Consider the following 17595-nt stretch of genomic DNA (forward strand, 5'->3'; position numbering starts at 1 on the left):
CATCATCATTCCACCAATCGCTCCTCTTCCCTCCTGCACCCACTTTCCTGTAACCACAAACTTCTGCTGAACACTCTAACACTACATTTTTAAACCTACCCCATACCTCTTCGACCCCATTGCCTATGCTCTCATTAGCCCATCTATCCTCCAATAGCTGTTTATATCTTACCCTAACTGCCTCCTCTTTTAGTTTATAAACCTTCACCTCTCTCTTCCCTGATGCTTCTATTCTCCTTGTATCCCATCTACCTTTTACTCTCAGTGTAGCTACAACTAGAAAGTGATCTGATATATCTGTGGCCCCTCTATAAACATGTACATCCTGAAGTCTACTCAACAGTCTTTTATCTACCAATACATAATCCAACAAACTACTGTCATTTCGCCCTACATCATATCGTGTATACTTATTTATCCTCTTTTTCTTAAAATATGTATTACCTATAACTAAACCCCTTTCTATACAAAGTTCAATCAAAGGGCTCCCATTATCATTTACACCTGGCACCCCAAACTTACCTACCACACCCTCTCTAAAAGTTTCTCCTACTTTAGCATTCAAGTCCCCTACCACAATTACTCTCTCACTTGGTTCAAAGGCTCCTATACATTCACTTAACATCTCCCAAAATCTCTCTCTCTCCTCTGCATTCCTCTCTTCTCCAGGTGCATACACGCTTATTATGACCCACTTCTCGCATCCAACCTTTACTTTAATCCACATAATTCTTGAATTTACACATTCATATTCTCTTTTCTCCTTCCATAACTGATCATTTAACATTACTGCTACCCCTTCCTTTGCTCTAACTCTCTCAGATACTCCAGATTTAATCCCATTTATTTCCCCCCACTGAAACTCTCCTACCCCCTTCAGCTTTGTTTCGCTTAGGGCCAGGACATCCAACTTCTTTTCATTCATAACATCAGCAATCATCTGTTTCTTGTCATCCGCACTACATCCACGCACATTTAAGCAACCCAGTTTTATAAAGTTTTTCTTCTTCTCTTTTTTAGTAATTGTATACAGGAGAAGGGGTTACTAGCCCATTGCTCCCGGCATTTTAGTCGCCTCATACGACACGCATGGCTTACGGAGGAAAGATTCTTTTCCACTTCCCCATGGACAATAGAAGAAATAAAAAAGAACAAGAGCTATTTAGAAAAAGGAGAAAAACCTAGATGTATGTATATATATATATGCATGTGCGTGTCTGTGAAGTGTGACCAAAGTGTAAGTAGGAGTAGCAAGATATCCCTGTTATCTTAGCGTGTTTATGAGACAGAAAAAGAAACCAGCAATCCTACCATCATGCAAACAGTTACAGGTTTTTGTTTCACAGTCATCTGGCAGGACGGTAGTACTTCCCTGGGTGGTTGCTGTCTACCAACCTACTACTATAATATATATATATATATATATATATATATATATATATATATATATATATATATATATATACATGTATATATGTATGTGAAGATTGGGGAAGAGCAAAGAAGACCGCAGATGGAGTACAGTCTCGGGGGCCAGAGACTATAAACCTTACTCAAGGAAAAGGATCTTGGAATGAGTATAACAATAGTCACATCTGAGGCGCACATCAACCAAATAACTGCTGCAGCATACGGGCGCCTAGCAAACTAAAGAATAGCATTCCGGCATCTCAATAAGGAATCGTTCAGGACCCTGTACACCGTGTACATTAGGTCTATATTGGAGTATGCAGCACCAGTTTGGAACCTACACCTAGCCAAGCATGTAAGGAAATTAGAGAAAGTGCAAAGGTTTGCAACAATACTAGTCTCAGAGCTAAGGGGTATGTCCTACAAGGAGAGGTTAAGGGAAATCGACCTGACGACACTGGAGGACAGGAGAGATAGGGGGAATATGATAATGACATATAAAAAACTGAGAGGAATCCACAAGGTGGACAGAGACAGGATGTTCCAGAGATGGGATACAGCAACAAGGGGTCACAGTTGGAAGCTGAAGACATGAATCACAGGGATGTTAGGAAGTATCTCTTCAGTCACAGAGTTGTCAGGAAGTGGAATAGTCTGGGAAGTGATGTAGTGGAGACAGGATCCATACATAACAATAATAATATCTTTATTTCTACAAGTACACTACAAGGTATACAGGCTAAACTCGGGGTTCCACTGTAAGTTTATTCAAGTATACACACAGCTACATAGATTATCATACATATAACTTTGAAAAGTTTCAAGACTTTATCCACTATCTGAGCCCGGCCATGGGCCAGGCTCGTCTGGTGCTTGCTTGGAAATAAATGGTATAAAATACCCGTACAATGGAAATATAAACACTTAAGCAGTCAATAAAGGATCACATTATACTGCTTAAGTGTTTATATTTCCATGGTGCTTGCTTGGTCAACCAGGCTGGTGCTGCTGGAGACCTGCTACCCCACATATCCATCACAGCCTGGTTAATCTGGCACCTGGTGAAGATACTTGTCCCGTTTCTTCTTGAAGGCTTCTATACTTGTTCCAGCCATGTTTCTGATATCTTCTGGTAAAATGTTGAATAGTCTGGGACCCCGGATGTTGATACAGTGTTTCCTTATTGTCCTCACTGCACCCCTGCACCTCACTGGGTTTATTTTACACTTCCTCCCATATCTCTCACTCCAGTATGCTGTTATGGCAGTGTGCAGATTTGGGACCAGGCCCTCGAGTATCTTCCAGGTATATATTATCATGTATCTCTCCTCTGCTTCATTGAATACAAGTTCAAGACTTGCAGGCATTCCCAGTAGTTTAGGTGCTTTACAGGCTCAGTGCGAGCCGTAAACGATCTCTGTATTTGTTTCAGCTCGGATATTTCTCCTGCTTTGAACGGGGCCGTCAGCACTGAACAATATTCTAAGTGGGGGAGCATTAGCGATTTGAAGAGTGTCACCATAGGCATTATTTCCCTTGTTTTAAAAGTTCTCAACACCCACCTCATCATCTTCCTGGCTGTTGTGATCTCTGTCTTGTTATGGTCCGCTGACATAATTATTCCTAGGTCTTTTAAGTGTTCTTCATTCTTTTCATACCTAAGCAGCTGGAACTTGTCACCATTGAACCTCATGTTGTTCTCCACTGCCCACTGGAAAACCCTGTTTATGTCTTCCTGTACTTTTTCAGTGTCCTCTACCATAGTGACTTTCAGGGGCCAAGGCCTTTTGTTTTTAGAGATTTGAAATTTGAAGTTGAAAAATTATGGAAATTAAGGTTTTCTTACCAAAATTTTTTTTTTATTTTTATTATCACACTGGCCGATTCCCGCCAAGGCAGGGTGGCCCGAAAAAGAAAAACTTTCACCATCATTCACTCCATCACTGTCTTGCCAGAAGAGTGCTTTACACTACAGTTTTTAAACTGCAACATTAACACCCCTCCTTCAGAGTGCAGGCACTGTGCTTCCCATCTCCAGGACTCAAGTCTCCATTCACTCCTATCAAACACACTCATGCATGCCTGCTGGAAGTCCAAGCCCCTCGCACACAAAACCTCCTTTACCCCCTCCCTCCAACCTTTCCTAGGCCGACCCCTACCCCGCCTTCCTTCCACTACAGACTGATACACTCTTGAAGTCACTCTGTTTCGCTCCATTCTCTCTACATGTCCGTACCACCTCAACAACCCTTCCTCAGCCCTCTGGACAACAGTTTTGGTAATCCTGCACCTCCTCCTAACTTCCAAACTACGAATTCTCTGCATTATATTCACACCACACATTGCACTCAGACATGACATCTCCACTGCCTCCAGCCTTCTCCTCGCTGCAACATTCATCACCCATGCTTCACACCCATACAAGAGCGTTGGTAAAACTATACTCTCATACATTCCCCTCTTTGCCTCCAAGGACAAAGTTCTTTGTCTCCACAGACTCCTAAGTGCACCACTCACCCTTTTCCCCTCATCAATTCTATGATTCACCTCATCTTTCATAGACCCATCCGCTGACACGTCCACTCCCAAATATCTGAATACATTCACCTCCTCCATACTCTCTCCCTCCAATCTGATATCCAATCTTTCATCACCTAATCTTCTTGTTATCCTCATAACCTTACTCTTTCCTGTATTCACTTTTAATTTTCTTCTTTTGCACACCCTACCAAATTCATCCACCAATCTCTGCAACTTCTCTTCAGAATCTCCCAAGAGCAGTGTCATCAGCAAAGAGCAACTGTGACAACTCTCACTTTATGTGTGATTCTTTATCTTCTAACTCCACGCCTCTTGACAAGACCCTCGCATTTACTTCTCTTACAACCCCATCTATAAATATATTAAACAACCACGGTGACATCACACATCCTTGTCTAAGGCCTACTTTTACTGGGAAATAATTTCCCTCTTTCCTACATACTCTAACTTGAGCCTCACTATCCTCGTAAAAACTCATCACTGCTTTCAGTAACCTACCTCCTACACTATACACCTGCAACATCTGCCACATTGCCCCCCTATCCACCCTGTCATACGCCTTTTCCAAATCCATAAATGCCACAAAGACCTCTTTAGCCTTATCTAAATACTGTTCACTTATATGTTTCACTGTAAACACCTGGTCCACACACCCCCTACCTTTCCTAAAGCCTCCTTGTTCATCTGCTATCCTATTCTCCGTCTTACTCTTAATTCTTTCAATAATAACTCTACCATACACTTTACCAGGTATACTCAACAGACTTATCCCCCTATAATTTTTGCACTCTCTTTTGTCCCCTTTGCCTTTATACAAAGGAACTATGCATGCTCTCTGCCAATCCCTAGGTACCTTACCCTCTTCCATACATTTATTAAATAATTGCACCAACCACTCCAAAACTATATTCCCACCTGCTTTTAACATTTCTATCTTTATCCCATCAATCCCGGCCGCCTTACCCCCTTTCATTTTACCTACTGCCTCATGAACTTCCCCCACACTCACAACTGGCTCTTCCTCACTCCTACAAGATGTTATTCCTCCTTGCCCTATACACGAAATCACAGCTTCCCTATCTTCATCAACATTTAACAATTCCTCAAAATATTCCCTCCATCTTCCCAATACCTCTAACTCTCCATTTAATAACTCTCCTCTCCTATTTTTAACTGACAAATCCATTTGTTCTCTAGGCTTCCTTAACTTGTTAATCTCACTCCAAAACTTTTTCTTATTTTCAACAAAATTTGTTGATAATATGTCACCCACTCTCTCATTTGCTCTCTTTTTACATTGCTTCACCACTCTCTTAACCTCTCTTTTTCTCCATATACTCTTCCCTCCTTGCATCACTTCTACTTTGTAAAAACTTCTCATATGCTAACTTTTTCTCCCTTACTACTCTCTTTACATCATCATTCCACCAATCGCTCCTCTTCCCTCCCGCACCCACTTTCCTGTAACCACAAACCTCTGCTGAACACTCTAACACTACATTTTTAAACCTACCCCATACCTCTTCGACCCCATTGCCTATGCTCTCATTAGCCCATCTATCCTCCAATAGCTGTTTATATCTTACCCTAACTGCCTCCTCTTATAGTTTATAAACCTTCACCTCTCTCTTCCCTGATGACTCACGAAATCGTAATGACACGATTGCAAACAAACCATACCCCGGCCGGGATTGAACCCGCTAGCTGGAGATTTGTCTGTAAAAACTTGCATTTGTGGTCACAGTGGTGCCTGTGCTAACCTTCCTATGGTGTAGAAATATACCTAGTTGGATGAATCTTATTGTGGCTAGCTGGTCTAGTGGCTAACGCGACGGACTGGAGTTTTGAGACTCTCTGACCGCAGGTTCAATCCCGGCTGGGGTATGGTTTGGTCTCTTCCCTGATGCTTCTATTCTCCTTGTATCCCATCTACCTTTTACTCTCAATGTAGCTACAACTAGAAAGTGATCTTATATATCTGTGGCCCCTCTATAAACATGTACATCCTGAAGTCTACTCAACAGTCTTTTATCTACCAATACATAATCCAACAAACTACTGTCATTTCGCCCTACATCATATCTTGTATACTTATTTATCCTCTTTTTCTTAAAATATGTATTACCTATAACTAAACCCCTTTCTATACAAAGTTCAATCAAAGGGCTCCCATTATCATTTACACCTGGCACCCCAAACTTACCTACCACACCCTCTCTAAAAGTTTCTCCTACTTTAGCATTCAGGTCCCCTACCACAATTACTCTCTCACTTAGTTCAAAGGCTCCTATACATTCACTTAACATCTCCCAAAATCTCTCTCTCTCCTCTGCATTCCTCTCTTCTCCAGGTGCATATACGCTTATTATGACCCACTTTTCACATCCAACCTTTACTTTAATCCACATAATTCTTGAATTTACACATTCATATTCTCTTTTCTCCTTCCATAACTGATCCTTCAACATTACTGCTACCCCTTCCTTTGCTCTAACTCTCTCAGATACTCCAGATTTAATCCCATTTATTTCCCCCCACCGAAACTCCCCTACCCCCTTCAGCTTTGTTTCGCTTAGGGCCAGGACATCCAACTTCTTTTCATTCATAACATCAGCAATCATCTGTTTCTTGTCATCCGCACTACATCCACGCACATTCAAGCTTCCCAGTTTTATAAAGATTTTCTTCTTCTCTTTTTTAGTAAATGTCTACAGGAGAAGGGGTTACTAGCCCATTGCTAGTAGTGCAAAATTCTGGCAACATGTTGATGCAATCAGCTTGTTTCTAAGTACAGTGGACCCCCGCATAACGATTACCTCCGAATGCGACCAATTATGTAAGTATATTTATGTAAGTGCGTTTGTATGTGTATGTTTGGGGGTCTGAAATGGACTTATCTACTTCACAATATTTCTTATGGGAACAAATTCGACCAGTACTGGCACCTGAACATACTTCTGGAGTGAAAAAATATCGTTAACCGGGGGTCCACTGTATATGTTTTTTTTTTCAAAAATGTAATTTTTATGTTTTTGCTGTCATCAAGAGGACATGTTGGCAATTAGTGTTTTTTTTAAGAGCAGGGAGTGGTTGTTGCTCAGTTGCCTCTGGGCTGTCAATAATGATAGGGGTTTGCAACACGCTCAAATTTGGTGTTTCATCTCCATAGAGTTTTATAGAAACAAAAATTTTAATAACTCAGGAATAAGTTATTGACATTTATTTTATTTTTTTTTTCAGAGTAATAATAGAAGTGTCGTGATTTTTTCACACATTATTGATGAATGATGATTCTATTAATCTTCAGAGGCGATTTGCAATATGTTTTACCATTTTGTTTTTATTGACTCTTATTCTCCCAAAAAACTCCTAAAAGAAACACAAATTTCAAAAAATTTTATAATGTAATCTATTGACATTTCTCACAAAAAACTTTTGAAATTTAGATAACCTAACTCTTTATCTTTCATCTGATGTTGACTAGAACATTATACATCTTACCAATTTTGTAGGCCAGGGAGGGTTTTATGATAAATACAATTTTGCAATATCTTGCAACTTTGCAACAAGAAGTCAATACAAACAAGTGTGTAGGATGCAAACTGCCTATTAAATCACAGGATAGTTTCATTTGAAATTGGACCAAAAAAAATAAAAATGAAAAAAAAAGGGTGTTTGCCCCTTCATGCTTATTTTAGTGTCATCTGCAAATGATGATACAAAAGTGTGCCAGGTGTTTTTGTCCATGTCTGCTATGAGGATGACAAACAGCAGAGGTGTCAGGACAGTGCTTTGGGGCAATGAGCTATAGCAGCATGTGTGAAGAGAACCTAGGATAACCCAAAAAAGTCAGAGTGACTTATTTCCATTGGGGTCCTTTTGTTACCTTATGATAATATTACATTAATATTAAAATCAAATGTGGCAGATAAGAGATAATGTAAAAATGACACATAAAACAAATTATATAAAATATTGAATAAAAGATGATAAAGACAGAATAAGTAGACCACAAGAATTATGACAAAAATATGATGAATACAAAATTATAATAGATTTCATTGAAAATTAATTATCAGTCTGATGGAATACTACAATGAAAAATAGAAAATGAATATATATAAAAAAATAATACAGTAATCATCTCTAGGGAATGCATTTATTGCCCTAATAACAGATGGGATAGCCATTGCAAATAGCAGTAGATTGTGCCAGGATCTAAGTATGTTTTACTGGGCTTTTGTCCATGTCTGGTAGCCGATCGATTCAGTAGACTATGTCTGCTTAATTGAAACATTCAATATAGTGCGATTTTCTGTAAATCACACACACACACCCTCTCTCTATTAGTCCATTTTATTAGTCATTTTACTATAGTCGATAGCAGCTCTATAACTGTTAACCACCAACAGGCCAGATACTTGGCTGAAGCAAAAAAATTCCAGCCATGCCTTGAAAAAATGAATTCTGTGGTTCTTGAGATCTGCTCAAGACACATTCCATTAAGAAAAAGGAGGAGATGTAAACTAGAAACAGAGAAACGTTTCCTATACAGACGAAGAGGAAGAGTCACAGAGCTGCTGAGTGGGGTCAATATATCTGAAATATGAAGGGAGGCACTAGTCAGTGAAATTGCAAATATCAAACTTAAGCTGAAGGAATCTTATAGGAGACAAGAATCACAGGAAGAACTAAAAGCCATAAAGGAATTTGAAAAAAAAAACAAAATACTTCTTCTCTTATGCCAAATCTAAGAGAAAAACAACATCCAGTATTGGGCCCCTGCTTAGGTGGGATGGGACATACACAGATGATAGCAAAGAAATGAGTGAGATACTAAAGTCCCAATATGACTCAGTGTTTAGCGAGCCACTGCCCACTCTAAGGGTCGACAATCCAAATGAATTTATGAATGAAACCCAAAATTTGGTCACCCCAAAAATCTCGGATATTATTCTAACTCCACAAGACTGAATTTCAAGAGGCAATTAATAACATGCCCATGCACTCTGCCCCAGGCCCAGACTCGTGGAACTCCGTGTTCATCAAAAATTGCAAGAAGCCCCTAGCGTGTGCCTTCAGCATTTTATAGAGGGAGCATGGACACAGAGGTCATCCCACACACACTAAAAACAACAGACATAGCCCTACTCCATAAAGGTGGCAGTAAAGCAAGTACTAAGAACGACAGACCGATAGCACTAACATCCCATATCATAAAAATCTTTGAGAGGGTTTTAAGAAGCAAGATAGCCAGCCACCTTGATACCCATCAATTACACAACCCAGGGCAACACGGGTTTAGAACAGGTCGCTCCTGCCTGTCCCAGCTACTGGACCACTATGACAAGGTCCTGGATGCTGTAAAGGATAAACAAAATACAGATGTATACACAGACTTTGCAAAAGCTTTTGACAAGTGTGACCATGGTGTAATAGCACACAAAATGCTGGATAAAGGAATAACGGGAAAAATTGGTAGATGGATCTACAATTTCCTGACAAACAGAACACAGAGAGTAATAGTAAACAGAATAAAGTCCCAGACAGTCACAGTAAAAAGCTCTGCTCCACAAGGCACAGTACTCACTCCCATTTTATTCCTCATCCTCATCCTCTGTGTCTTCCTTTGCGGATGACACCCGGATCACCATGGCATTAAAGCATATATGTGAACAGTATTTAGAAAAGGCATGTGATAGAGCGGATAGTGGAGCAATGTGGCAGATGTTACAAGTGTATGGAATAGGTAGTAAGTTACTAAATGCTGTAGAGTTTTTATGAGGATAGTGAGGCTCAGGTTAGGGTGTGTAAGAGAGAGAGGGAGATTACTTCCTGGTAAAAGTAGTTCTTAGACAGGGATGTGTAATGTAACCGTGGTTGTTTAATATATTTATAGATGGGGTTGTGAAAGAAGTAAATGCTAGGGTGTTCAGGAGAGGGGTGGGATTAAATTATGGGGAATCACGTACAAAATGGAAGTTGACACATTTAATCTTTGCTGATGATACTGTGCTTATGGGAGATCCTAAAGAAATGTTGCAAAGGTTAGTGGACGAGTTTGGGAGGGTGAGTAAAGGAAGAAAGCTGAAAGTGAACATAAATAAGAGTAAGGTGATGAGGGCATCAAACGATTTGGATAAAGAAAAATTGGATATCACATTGGAGAGAGGGAGTATGAAAGAAGTGAATGTTTTCAGATATCTGGGAGATGACGTGTCAGCGGATGGGTTTATAAAGGATGAAGTTAATCATAGAACTGATGAAGGAAAAAAGGTGAGTGGTGCATCGAGGTATTTGTGGAGACAAAAAACATTATCCATGGAGGCAAAGAAGGGAATGTATGAAAGTATAGTGGTACCAACACTCTTATATGGGTGTGAAGCTTGGGTTGTAAATGCTGCAGCGAGGAGGCTGCTGGAGGCAGTGGTGATGTCCTGTCTAAGGGCAGTGTGTGGTGTAAATATTATGCAGAGAATTTAGAGTGTGGAAATTAGGAGAAGGTGTGGAGCTAATAAAAGTATTAGTTAGAGGGCTGAAGAGGGGTTGTTGAGGTTGTTTGGTCATTTAGAGAGAATGGATCAAAGTAGAATAACTTGGAGAGCGTATAAATTTGTAGGGAAAGGAAGGCGGGGTAAGGGTAATCCTCGAAAATGTTGGAGGGAGGGGAGTAAAGGAGGCTTTGTGGGCGAGGGGCTTGGACTTCCATCAAGCGTGTGTGAGCGTGTTAGATAGGCGCGAATGGAGACGAATGGTATTTGGGGCCTGACGAGTTGTTGGAATGTGAGCAAGGCAATATTTAGTGAAGGGGTTCGGGGAAACCGGTTATTTTTACATATCCGGACTTGAGTACCAGAAATGGGAAGTACAATGCCTGCACTTTAAAGGAGTTGTTTGGGATATTGGCAGTTTGGAGGGATAAGTTATATATGTTTCTAAACTGTTGTATCTGGGAGCCTCTGCAAAGACAGTGATTATTTATGAGTGACATGAAAGTGTCGAATGATGATGAAAGTGTTTTTCTTTTTGGGTCACCCTGCCTCGGTGGGAGACGGCTGACTTCTTGAAAAAAAAAGAAGAAAAGCTTATCCTATCAATAAATGCACATACCGTACAGTACAGAATGTGCATCACTATCACGCCATTGTAAAGTCGAAATGTTGTAAGCCAAACCATTGTAAAGTGAGGAGCATATGTACAGTTTTATCAGTGATAATACTACATCCTGTGTGTAGATGTAACACAGGAACAAACAATACCTGTGTAATGTAAAGGTTACAAGAATACAAGTATTGGAATAAATATTTACATTTCCATAAATATGCATATAAAATTATATACGGTAGTCATATAAAACTAACAGTAAATGCTAAAATCTTCTTACAAATGATATACTTGAAGAAGGAAATTATCATTCCTCTAGAAAATTAGTGGAGATATAAGATATTTTAAGTTTGTACTTCAATTTAATGCCTGAAGAATACCAAATACAGTATGTAGCATATACTTTTTTCAGTGAGCATTTTCCTCATTATCAGGTACTAAGAAAGTTTGGAAGTGCTGCATAAGGTAGAGGGACTGACAAAATAAGTAATGTTAAACCCAATGCTGCACGAGGGAGAGGTACTGGTATTTCTCTCTGCCACAAAATTATCTTGTGGTGAATAACAAAATACTTAAATTATGGTACAGTTTTTTTTTTTTGTAAAAAATGCATGGTATTTGGCATAGGCCAATGCTAAGTGTACTGGCCAGTGTGTGTGTGTGTGTATACAATTTTTTTTTTCTTTAATATTATACCTGGAGAACAGCAAAATGGTTTTCTGTTTTGGCATTTTGAAAGTCATCAGTGTTAAGCTGTATTTACACTCCTTCAATACATGTTCTTTTAATACTTTTATGTTACTCTCAATCTTTCAAGAAAATAGATAAAACTGTGTATATGTATATACATAAATACACAGATATATAATCTGTACATTCAGTGAGTGTGAAGGTTAGATGAGTAACATAAAAATACTCTATTATTGTTGCATTTCAAATTTAAGAAATACATTTTCCAGTCTGATTTTGTCCCCTAAATACAACTTAGGAGAAATGGATGGATGATAAAGACTGTTTTCATGTTTCAACTGGTGCTCATGTATGAATCTTTAAGGAATATCTGAGATCTATAACACCAGCTGCTTAGAACAATGGATACTCATACATACTTTGGACATTTACCTTCTCCTGTGAAAAAGCTACAGTGATATGAATAACTGGCAGTTACATATGCAAACCTTTGGTGATAATAACTCAATCTTTGAGTTATACTGTAAAATAATTGGTAAGTCTAGGTGGTAGCATCACATAGGCTTACTGAAATGCTCCACTTGATCTCTTATCCAGAGGAAGGACTTAGGTTCATCACAAGGGAGTGTTCACCATAATGTTACCTTTCATCTCTCCCTGCTGTCATGTTCAGGCAAGGGGATGATTCAAAGTCACCTTTTCTTATAAATATATTCAAGGAGACTCTTTGAGCATCACGCATGTCTTCAGTAATGTACTGATACGTACTGTGTGGCTGCACTGGCTACAAACTGTCGAGCATTTTAAGATGTCTGCTAAAAGAAGTTTTTTCTTTGGATAGTGTGAACACTTTACTTTTTGTCTGCAGTTTCGTGAAATTAGTATTTTCATTTCACTTTACACGTTTATCAGAACACTGTAAATTTATTAACCTAGTTGGACAAACCATAACGTTGCCATCTATTGGAAGTACATAATTGATCAATGATGATCAGTCAGGTTATTTGTACTTTGTGAAGCAAACTCCACAAAGAGAAGTTAATAATTTCACTAGACAAGTGTAGACAACTCGTGTGGTGGTGTGTTGCCAGAGAGATCAAGCGTGGCATTAGGAAGCGGCGATGCATTCAGTTCTCGAAGACGACCTTCCTGACTCACTGCTTGCTGAATGTTTTGTTGTGCCACTGCTTTTGTTTTTTCCTGTAAAGAAGAGAAAATACCTTAGTGTGCTGTAATATTTTTCTTCAATAACATTTATTCTACTTAGTAATATAAACAATAGAACATACACATGTACATGAAGAGTAAATCAAATAAATTTTAATTATTTTCTTTAAATTATAAAAGAAGTACAGTATATATGAACATAATTCTATAAACCTAGGTAGTAGGTTGGTAGACAGCAACCACCCAGATAGGTACTAACGTCCTGCCAAGTGAGTGTAAAATGGAAGCCTGTAATTGTTTTACATGATGGTAGGATTGCTGGTATCTTTTTTCTGTTTCATAAATACAGGTCTCCCTCAACATTCGCGTTTTCAACTTTCGCGGGCTTCACACATTCGCGAATTCCGAACCGCCAAATTCCCAGCCGCCAAATCATATTTAAGTTTACCGCCACGAGTCCTTACTACCCTCCCTCCGACCCCTGCAACTGGCAGCCAGCCCTCCCACCACTGTGTGGTGAGTGTTTTGTTTGTTCATTATTTGCTATTAAACTACAGTATAAATAATGTCAACCCATCCATGACTGCATATTGGAATGGCTATTCGGACAGGTATTGGAAGGTGACATCATGTGTTTACTCTTGAACACAGCAAAGAATCAAACATTTCTGCTACTGCTAATAATAATAATTATAATAATAATATAATTAATAATAATAATAATAATAATAATAAATACGATAGAATTGAAGAAGGAAATTGTACAAAAATACGAGGGTTGAAGCAGTGGTGGAGGAAGTGGTTGACGCATTGTCAGTGGCTTTGTTTATGCTGGAGTGAGTATTAGTCTCTGTGCTCTTCCAAACATTTCACAATAATTCATTGTATTTGGTGCTTGTAGATTGAGTGTGACTGGAGTGGTTGAGGCAGTGGTAGAGGCAGTGATAGATGCAGTGGTAGAGGCAGTTATAGAGGCAGTGGTAGAGGCAGTTATAGAGGCAGCGGTTGAGGCAGTGGTAGAGGCAGTGGGTGAGGCAGTGGTAGAGGCAGTGGTAGAGGCAGTGGTAGAGGCAGTGGGTGAGGCAGTGGTAGAGGCAGTGATATTTACTAACATATATGTTATAAATAATAATAGTACATTATGAATAACATTTATTATTATTATTATTATTATAAATGTTATTAATATTAACATGTACTATTATTATTTATAACATATATGTTAGTAAATACCACTGCCTCACCCACTGCCTCTATCACTGCCTCACCAACTGCCTCTACCACTGCCTCTATCACTGCCTCTACCACTGCCTCAACCACTCCAGTCACACTCAATCTACAAGCACCAAATACAATGAATTATTGTGAAATGTTTGGAAGAGCACAGAGACTAATACTCACTCCAGCATAAACAAAGCCACTGACGATGCGTCAACCACTTCTTCCACCACTGCTTCAACCCTCGTATTTTTGTACAATTTCCTTCTTCAATTCTATCGTATTTATTATTATTATTATTATTATTATTATTATTATTATTATTATTATTATTATTAGCAGTAGCAGTAGCACAAATGTTTGATTCTTTGCTGTGTTCAAGAGTAAACACATGATGTCACCTTCCAATACCTGTCCGAATAGCCATTCCAATATGCAGTCATAAATGGGTTGACATTATTTATACTGTAGTTTAACCCTTTCAGGGTCCAAGGCCAAAATCTGAAGTCACGCACCAGTGTCCAAGAAATTTTGAAAAAAAAAAAAATTATTTTTTCTTACAGAATTAAAGAGCATATTTTTGTGAAGGTAATAAAACAAAAAAAATTAGAATCTGATCAGTACTTACCGAGATACAGTGCCAAGAAGTTTGTAGAAAATGATGTGGTGGCGGCAACATCGACGAATTCCACATACGCGTATTATATTATTTTGTTGTTTTAGTTGTTTTTTCTTTTCTTTTCCAATTTTTTTCTATTCCTACTAACATTTGGGGCCTGAGAGACCAATACTGTATATAATTTATATATATAAACTCACTGTATTGAACACAATAACCGCACTAAAGTTATTATCATATTATTGTTTACCACTGTTGTTTATTACAATAAACATGCACAAATATTGTATAATACTAATGTTCTATCATATATTTACATATTTACAATCACTGGACATGGTTTTAGAACTGCTGGAGCTTGTGGAACTCCTTGAAACAAGGCACCATGCACAGAGGCACCTTACATTCCTCACACATAAACCGAGTGTCTTTGCGTCTTTGTTGCCGTCGTTTTGTTTGTGCACAGACAATGCATCTCTTCTGAGCAAATTTCTTTTGAGTTGAAGGAAGCTGTATTATGAAATGATCACCTTCTCTTCTCAAACGCTTGGGTATATTGTGATGAATTCGAGGACCATGTTGTATTGCAGGTGTTGTTACCTGGTACTTCATTATGAGTTGTCTGACAACAGACAAACAAAATTCACCATACGGTGGTCTGTTACCAGTCTTTATTTGGTACATATTATATGCATTCAGCATTGAAATGTCCATGAGATGGAAGAAAAGTTTCATGTACCACTTGTAACTCTTACGAACACAGTCAACAAAACCAATCTGCATGTCACACTTGTCAACCAAGCGCATGTTTTGTGTATAATCAATCACTGTCACTGGTTTTCGAATACGTTCATTAGTCACTCGATCAACTTTGCCACTGTCTTGCATTTCATTACGGTGAATGGTTGTCAACAATGTGACATCTCGTTTGTCATGCCACCGTAATGCCATGATGTCATTGGCAGTAAACACCTGCACGTCATCACCACGAACACCTGCGTTGAGCCTGGGCATATGTTTACGATTAGAACGCACTGTGCCACACACATCTGTCTTGTTCACTCGCATGAAATCACTGAGTAATGGGCTTGTGTACCAGTTATCGGTATATAATGTATGGCCCTTACCAAGATAAGGTGCCATCATGTTTCTCACTACGTCACCTGATATACCCAATAACATCTTGGTATCTTTCAATGTTTTACTACCCGTGTATACAACAATATCCAACACCAGGCCACTGTCACAATCACAGAGTACAAACAATTTTATACCAAAGCGGTTCCTCTTGCTCGGTATATACTGCTTGAATGACAGTCTACCTTTGAACAAAATCAAAGACTCGTCAATTACAAGATTCTTGAATGGATAAAAGTATATCCTGAACTTTTGTTTGAGATACATGAAAACATTTCTAATCTTGTATAACCTGTCACTTCTGTCAGGCCTGGTTTTGTCAGAGAAGTGCAACATACGTAAGAGTAAGATAAACCTGTTCACTGGTATTATTTCACTGAAGGATGGGGTACAAATTAGCCGATCTGTGGACCAGTATGCTTTTATATTATGCTTATAGACGTGAGGCATAAGCATTATTGTTGCAAAAAGCAAATACATTTCTGCAACAGTCGTCTCTTTCCACCTGTGTAGTCTTGACTGTGGTGATAAGATCGTATTTGCCATGGTGTACTGAAAATACTTATTACTTTCCCTGACAATAGTTTCCATCAATGGCTGGTCAAAGAATAATTCAAAGAATTCCAGTTCATTGGCCGTGGTTCCAAGGGGACAGGTAGGTAGAATTCCACTTTGCGAGTCATCAAAGTGGTGAGGGCTGGGAACAAAATTGGGATTTTGCTGCCAATCCCAGATACGGTTTGCTGGTGGATACTGGACATCATAGGCTGGTTGTACGGGTGGTTGTGGCGGGCTGGTGGGTGACGCTCCGCTTTGTCCTTGAACTGACGAGTCAGCAGCGTGGGTTCCCGCGTGGCACAGCGAGTCACGCATGGCGGTGCCACTACCACCACCAGCCCCACTAACACCATCCACTGATGTCTGTGGCCCATCCATGCCAAGTGTAGCCACATCATCCTCACTATCACTACCTAAAACGGGTGTAGGGCCACGGGATGTACTCCGGGATGTACTACGGGATGTACTCCGTCCCCTGGGCATAGCATAGGGTACACTACCCGAGCGCATGCGGCGGCGCACATACCGACGCTTCACTGGTGAATATGTTTCCTCACTATCACTACTCGAATGATCGTCGAGCGCAATAAAATCACAATCCACGTCAGAATCATCGTCATTACTGAAGTCAGAGGCCAGACCACGGGAAAATATTAGTTTTCTCTTACGTTTAGGAACAACCGACCGTGAGTCACGAGTGCCCACACCAGAGGTAGAAGGTCGAGGATCGTCGGGGTTTTCTGCACTATTATCGATATCCTGGTCATTATTTTCGGTCACTAACTCATCAAAGCCGTAGAATTCGTCTTCATTTCCACTTCCATCAGTGTCAGAACTATCAGACAGGAAGAGGAGAGTCCCAATTTTCCGGGGAGTGAGAGCTGACTTGCGACGAGACATGGTGAACAAGGGTGACTGAGCCGGCGTTCCCACAATGCTATGCAGGCGCCTAGATTTTTTGTTTATGGCGCACACCCACCGCGCAGACCCATTCTCTCATATGTAGGCCTATGAGCGCTTTCGCGCTAAATTTGACGGCGCTAGAATTTTGGCGTAGATCTACGGTTTGGACACTCACCGACCAGCCGTAGATCTACGGGACGGACCCTGAAAGGGTTAATAGCAAATAATGAACAAACAAAACGCTCACC

General features: G+C 39.6%; 1 protein-coding gene across 2 annotated transcripts in view; it reads right to left on the bottom strand.

The window, feature by feature from the left end:
* Positions 1-11321: 11321 nt before the first annotated feature.
* Positions 11322-17595, bottom strand: part of LOC128684189 (uncharacterized) — an 89617-nt gene continuing 83343 nt past the window's right edge. For both annotated transcript variants that reach the window (XM_070094847.1, XM_070094840.1), the window contains one exon: positions 11322-12945. In XM_070094847.1, coding sequence (XP_069950948.1) covers positions 12854-12945 — 92 coding nt within the window. In that variant the 3' untranslated portion in view covers positions 11322-12853. The remainder of the gene's footprint in view (positions 12946-17595) is intronic.

Source organism: Cherax quadricarinatus, chromosome 4 (assembly GCF_038502225.1).
Source record: "Cherax quadricarinatus isolate ZL_2023a chromosome 4, ASM3850222v1, whole genome shotgun sequence".
Lineage (NCBI taxonomy): Eukaryota > Metazoa > Arthropoda > Malacostraca > Decapoda > Parastacidae > Cherax > Cherax quadricarinatus.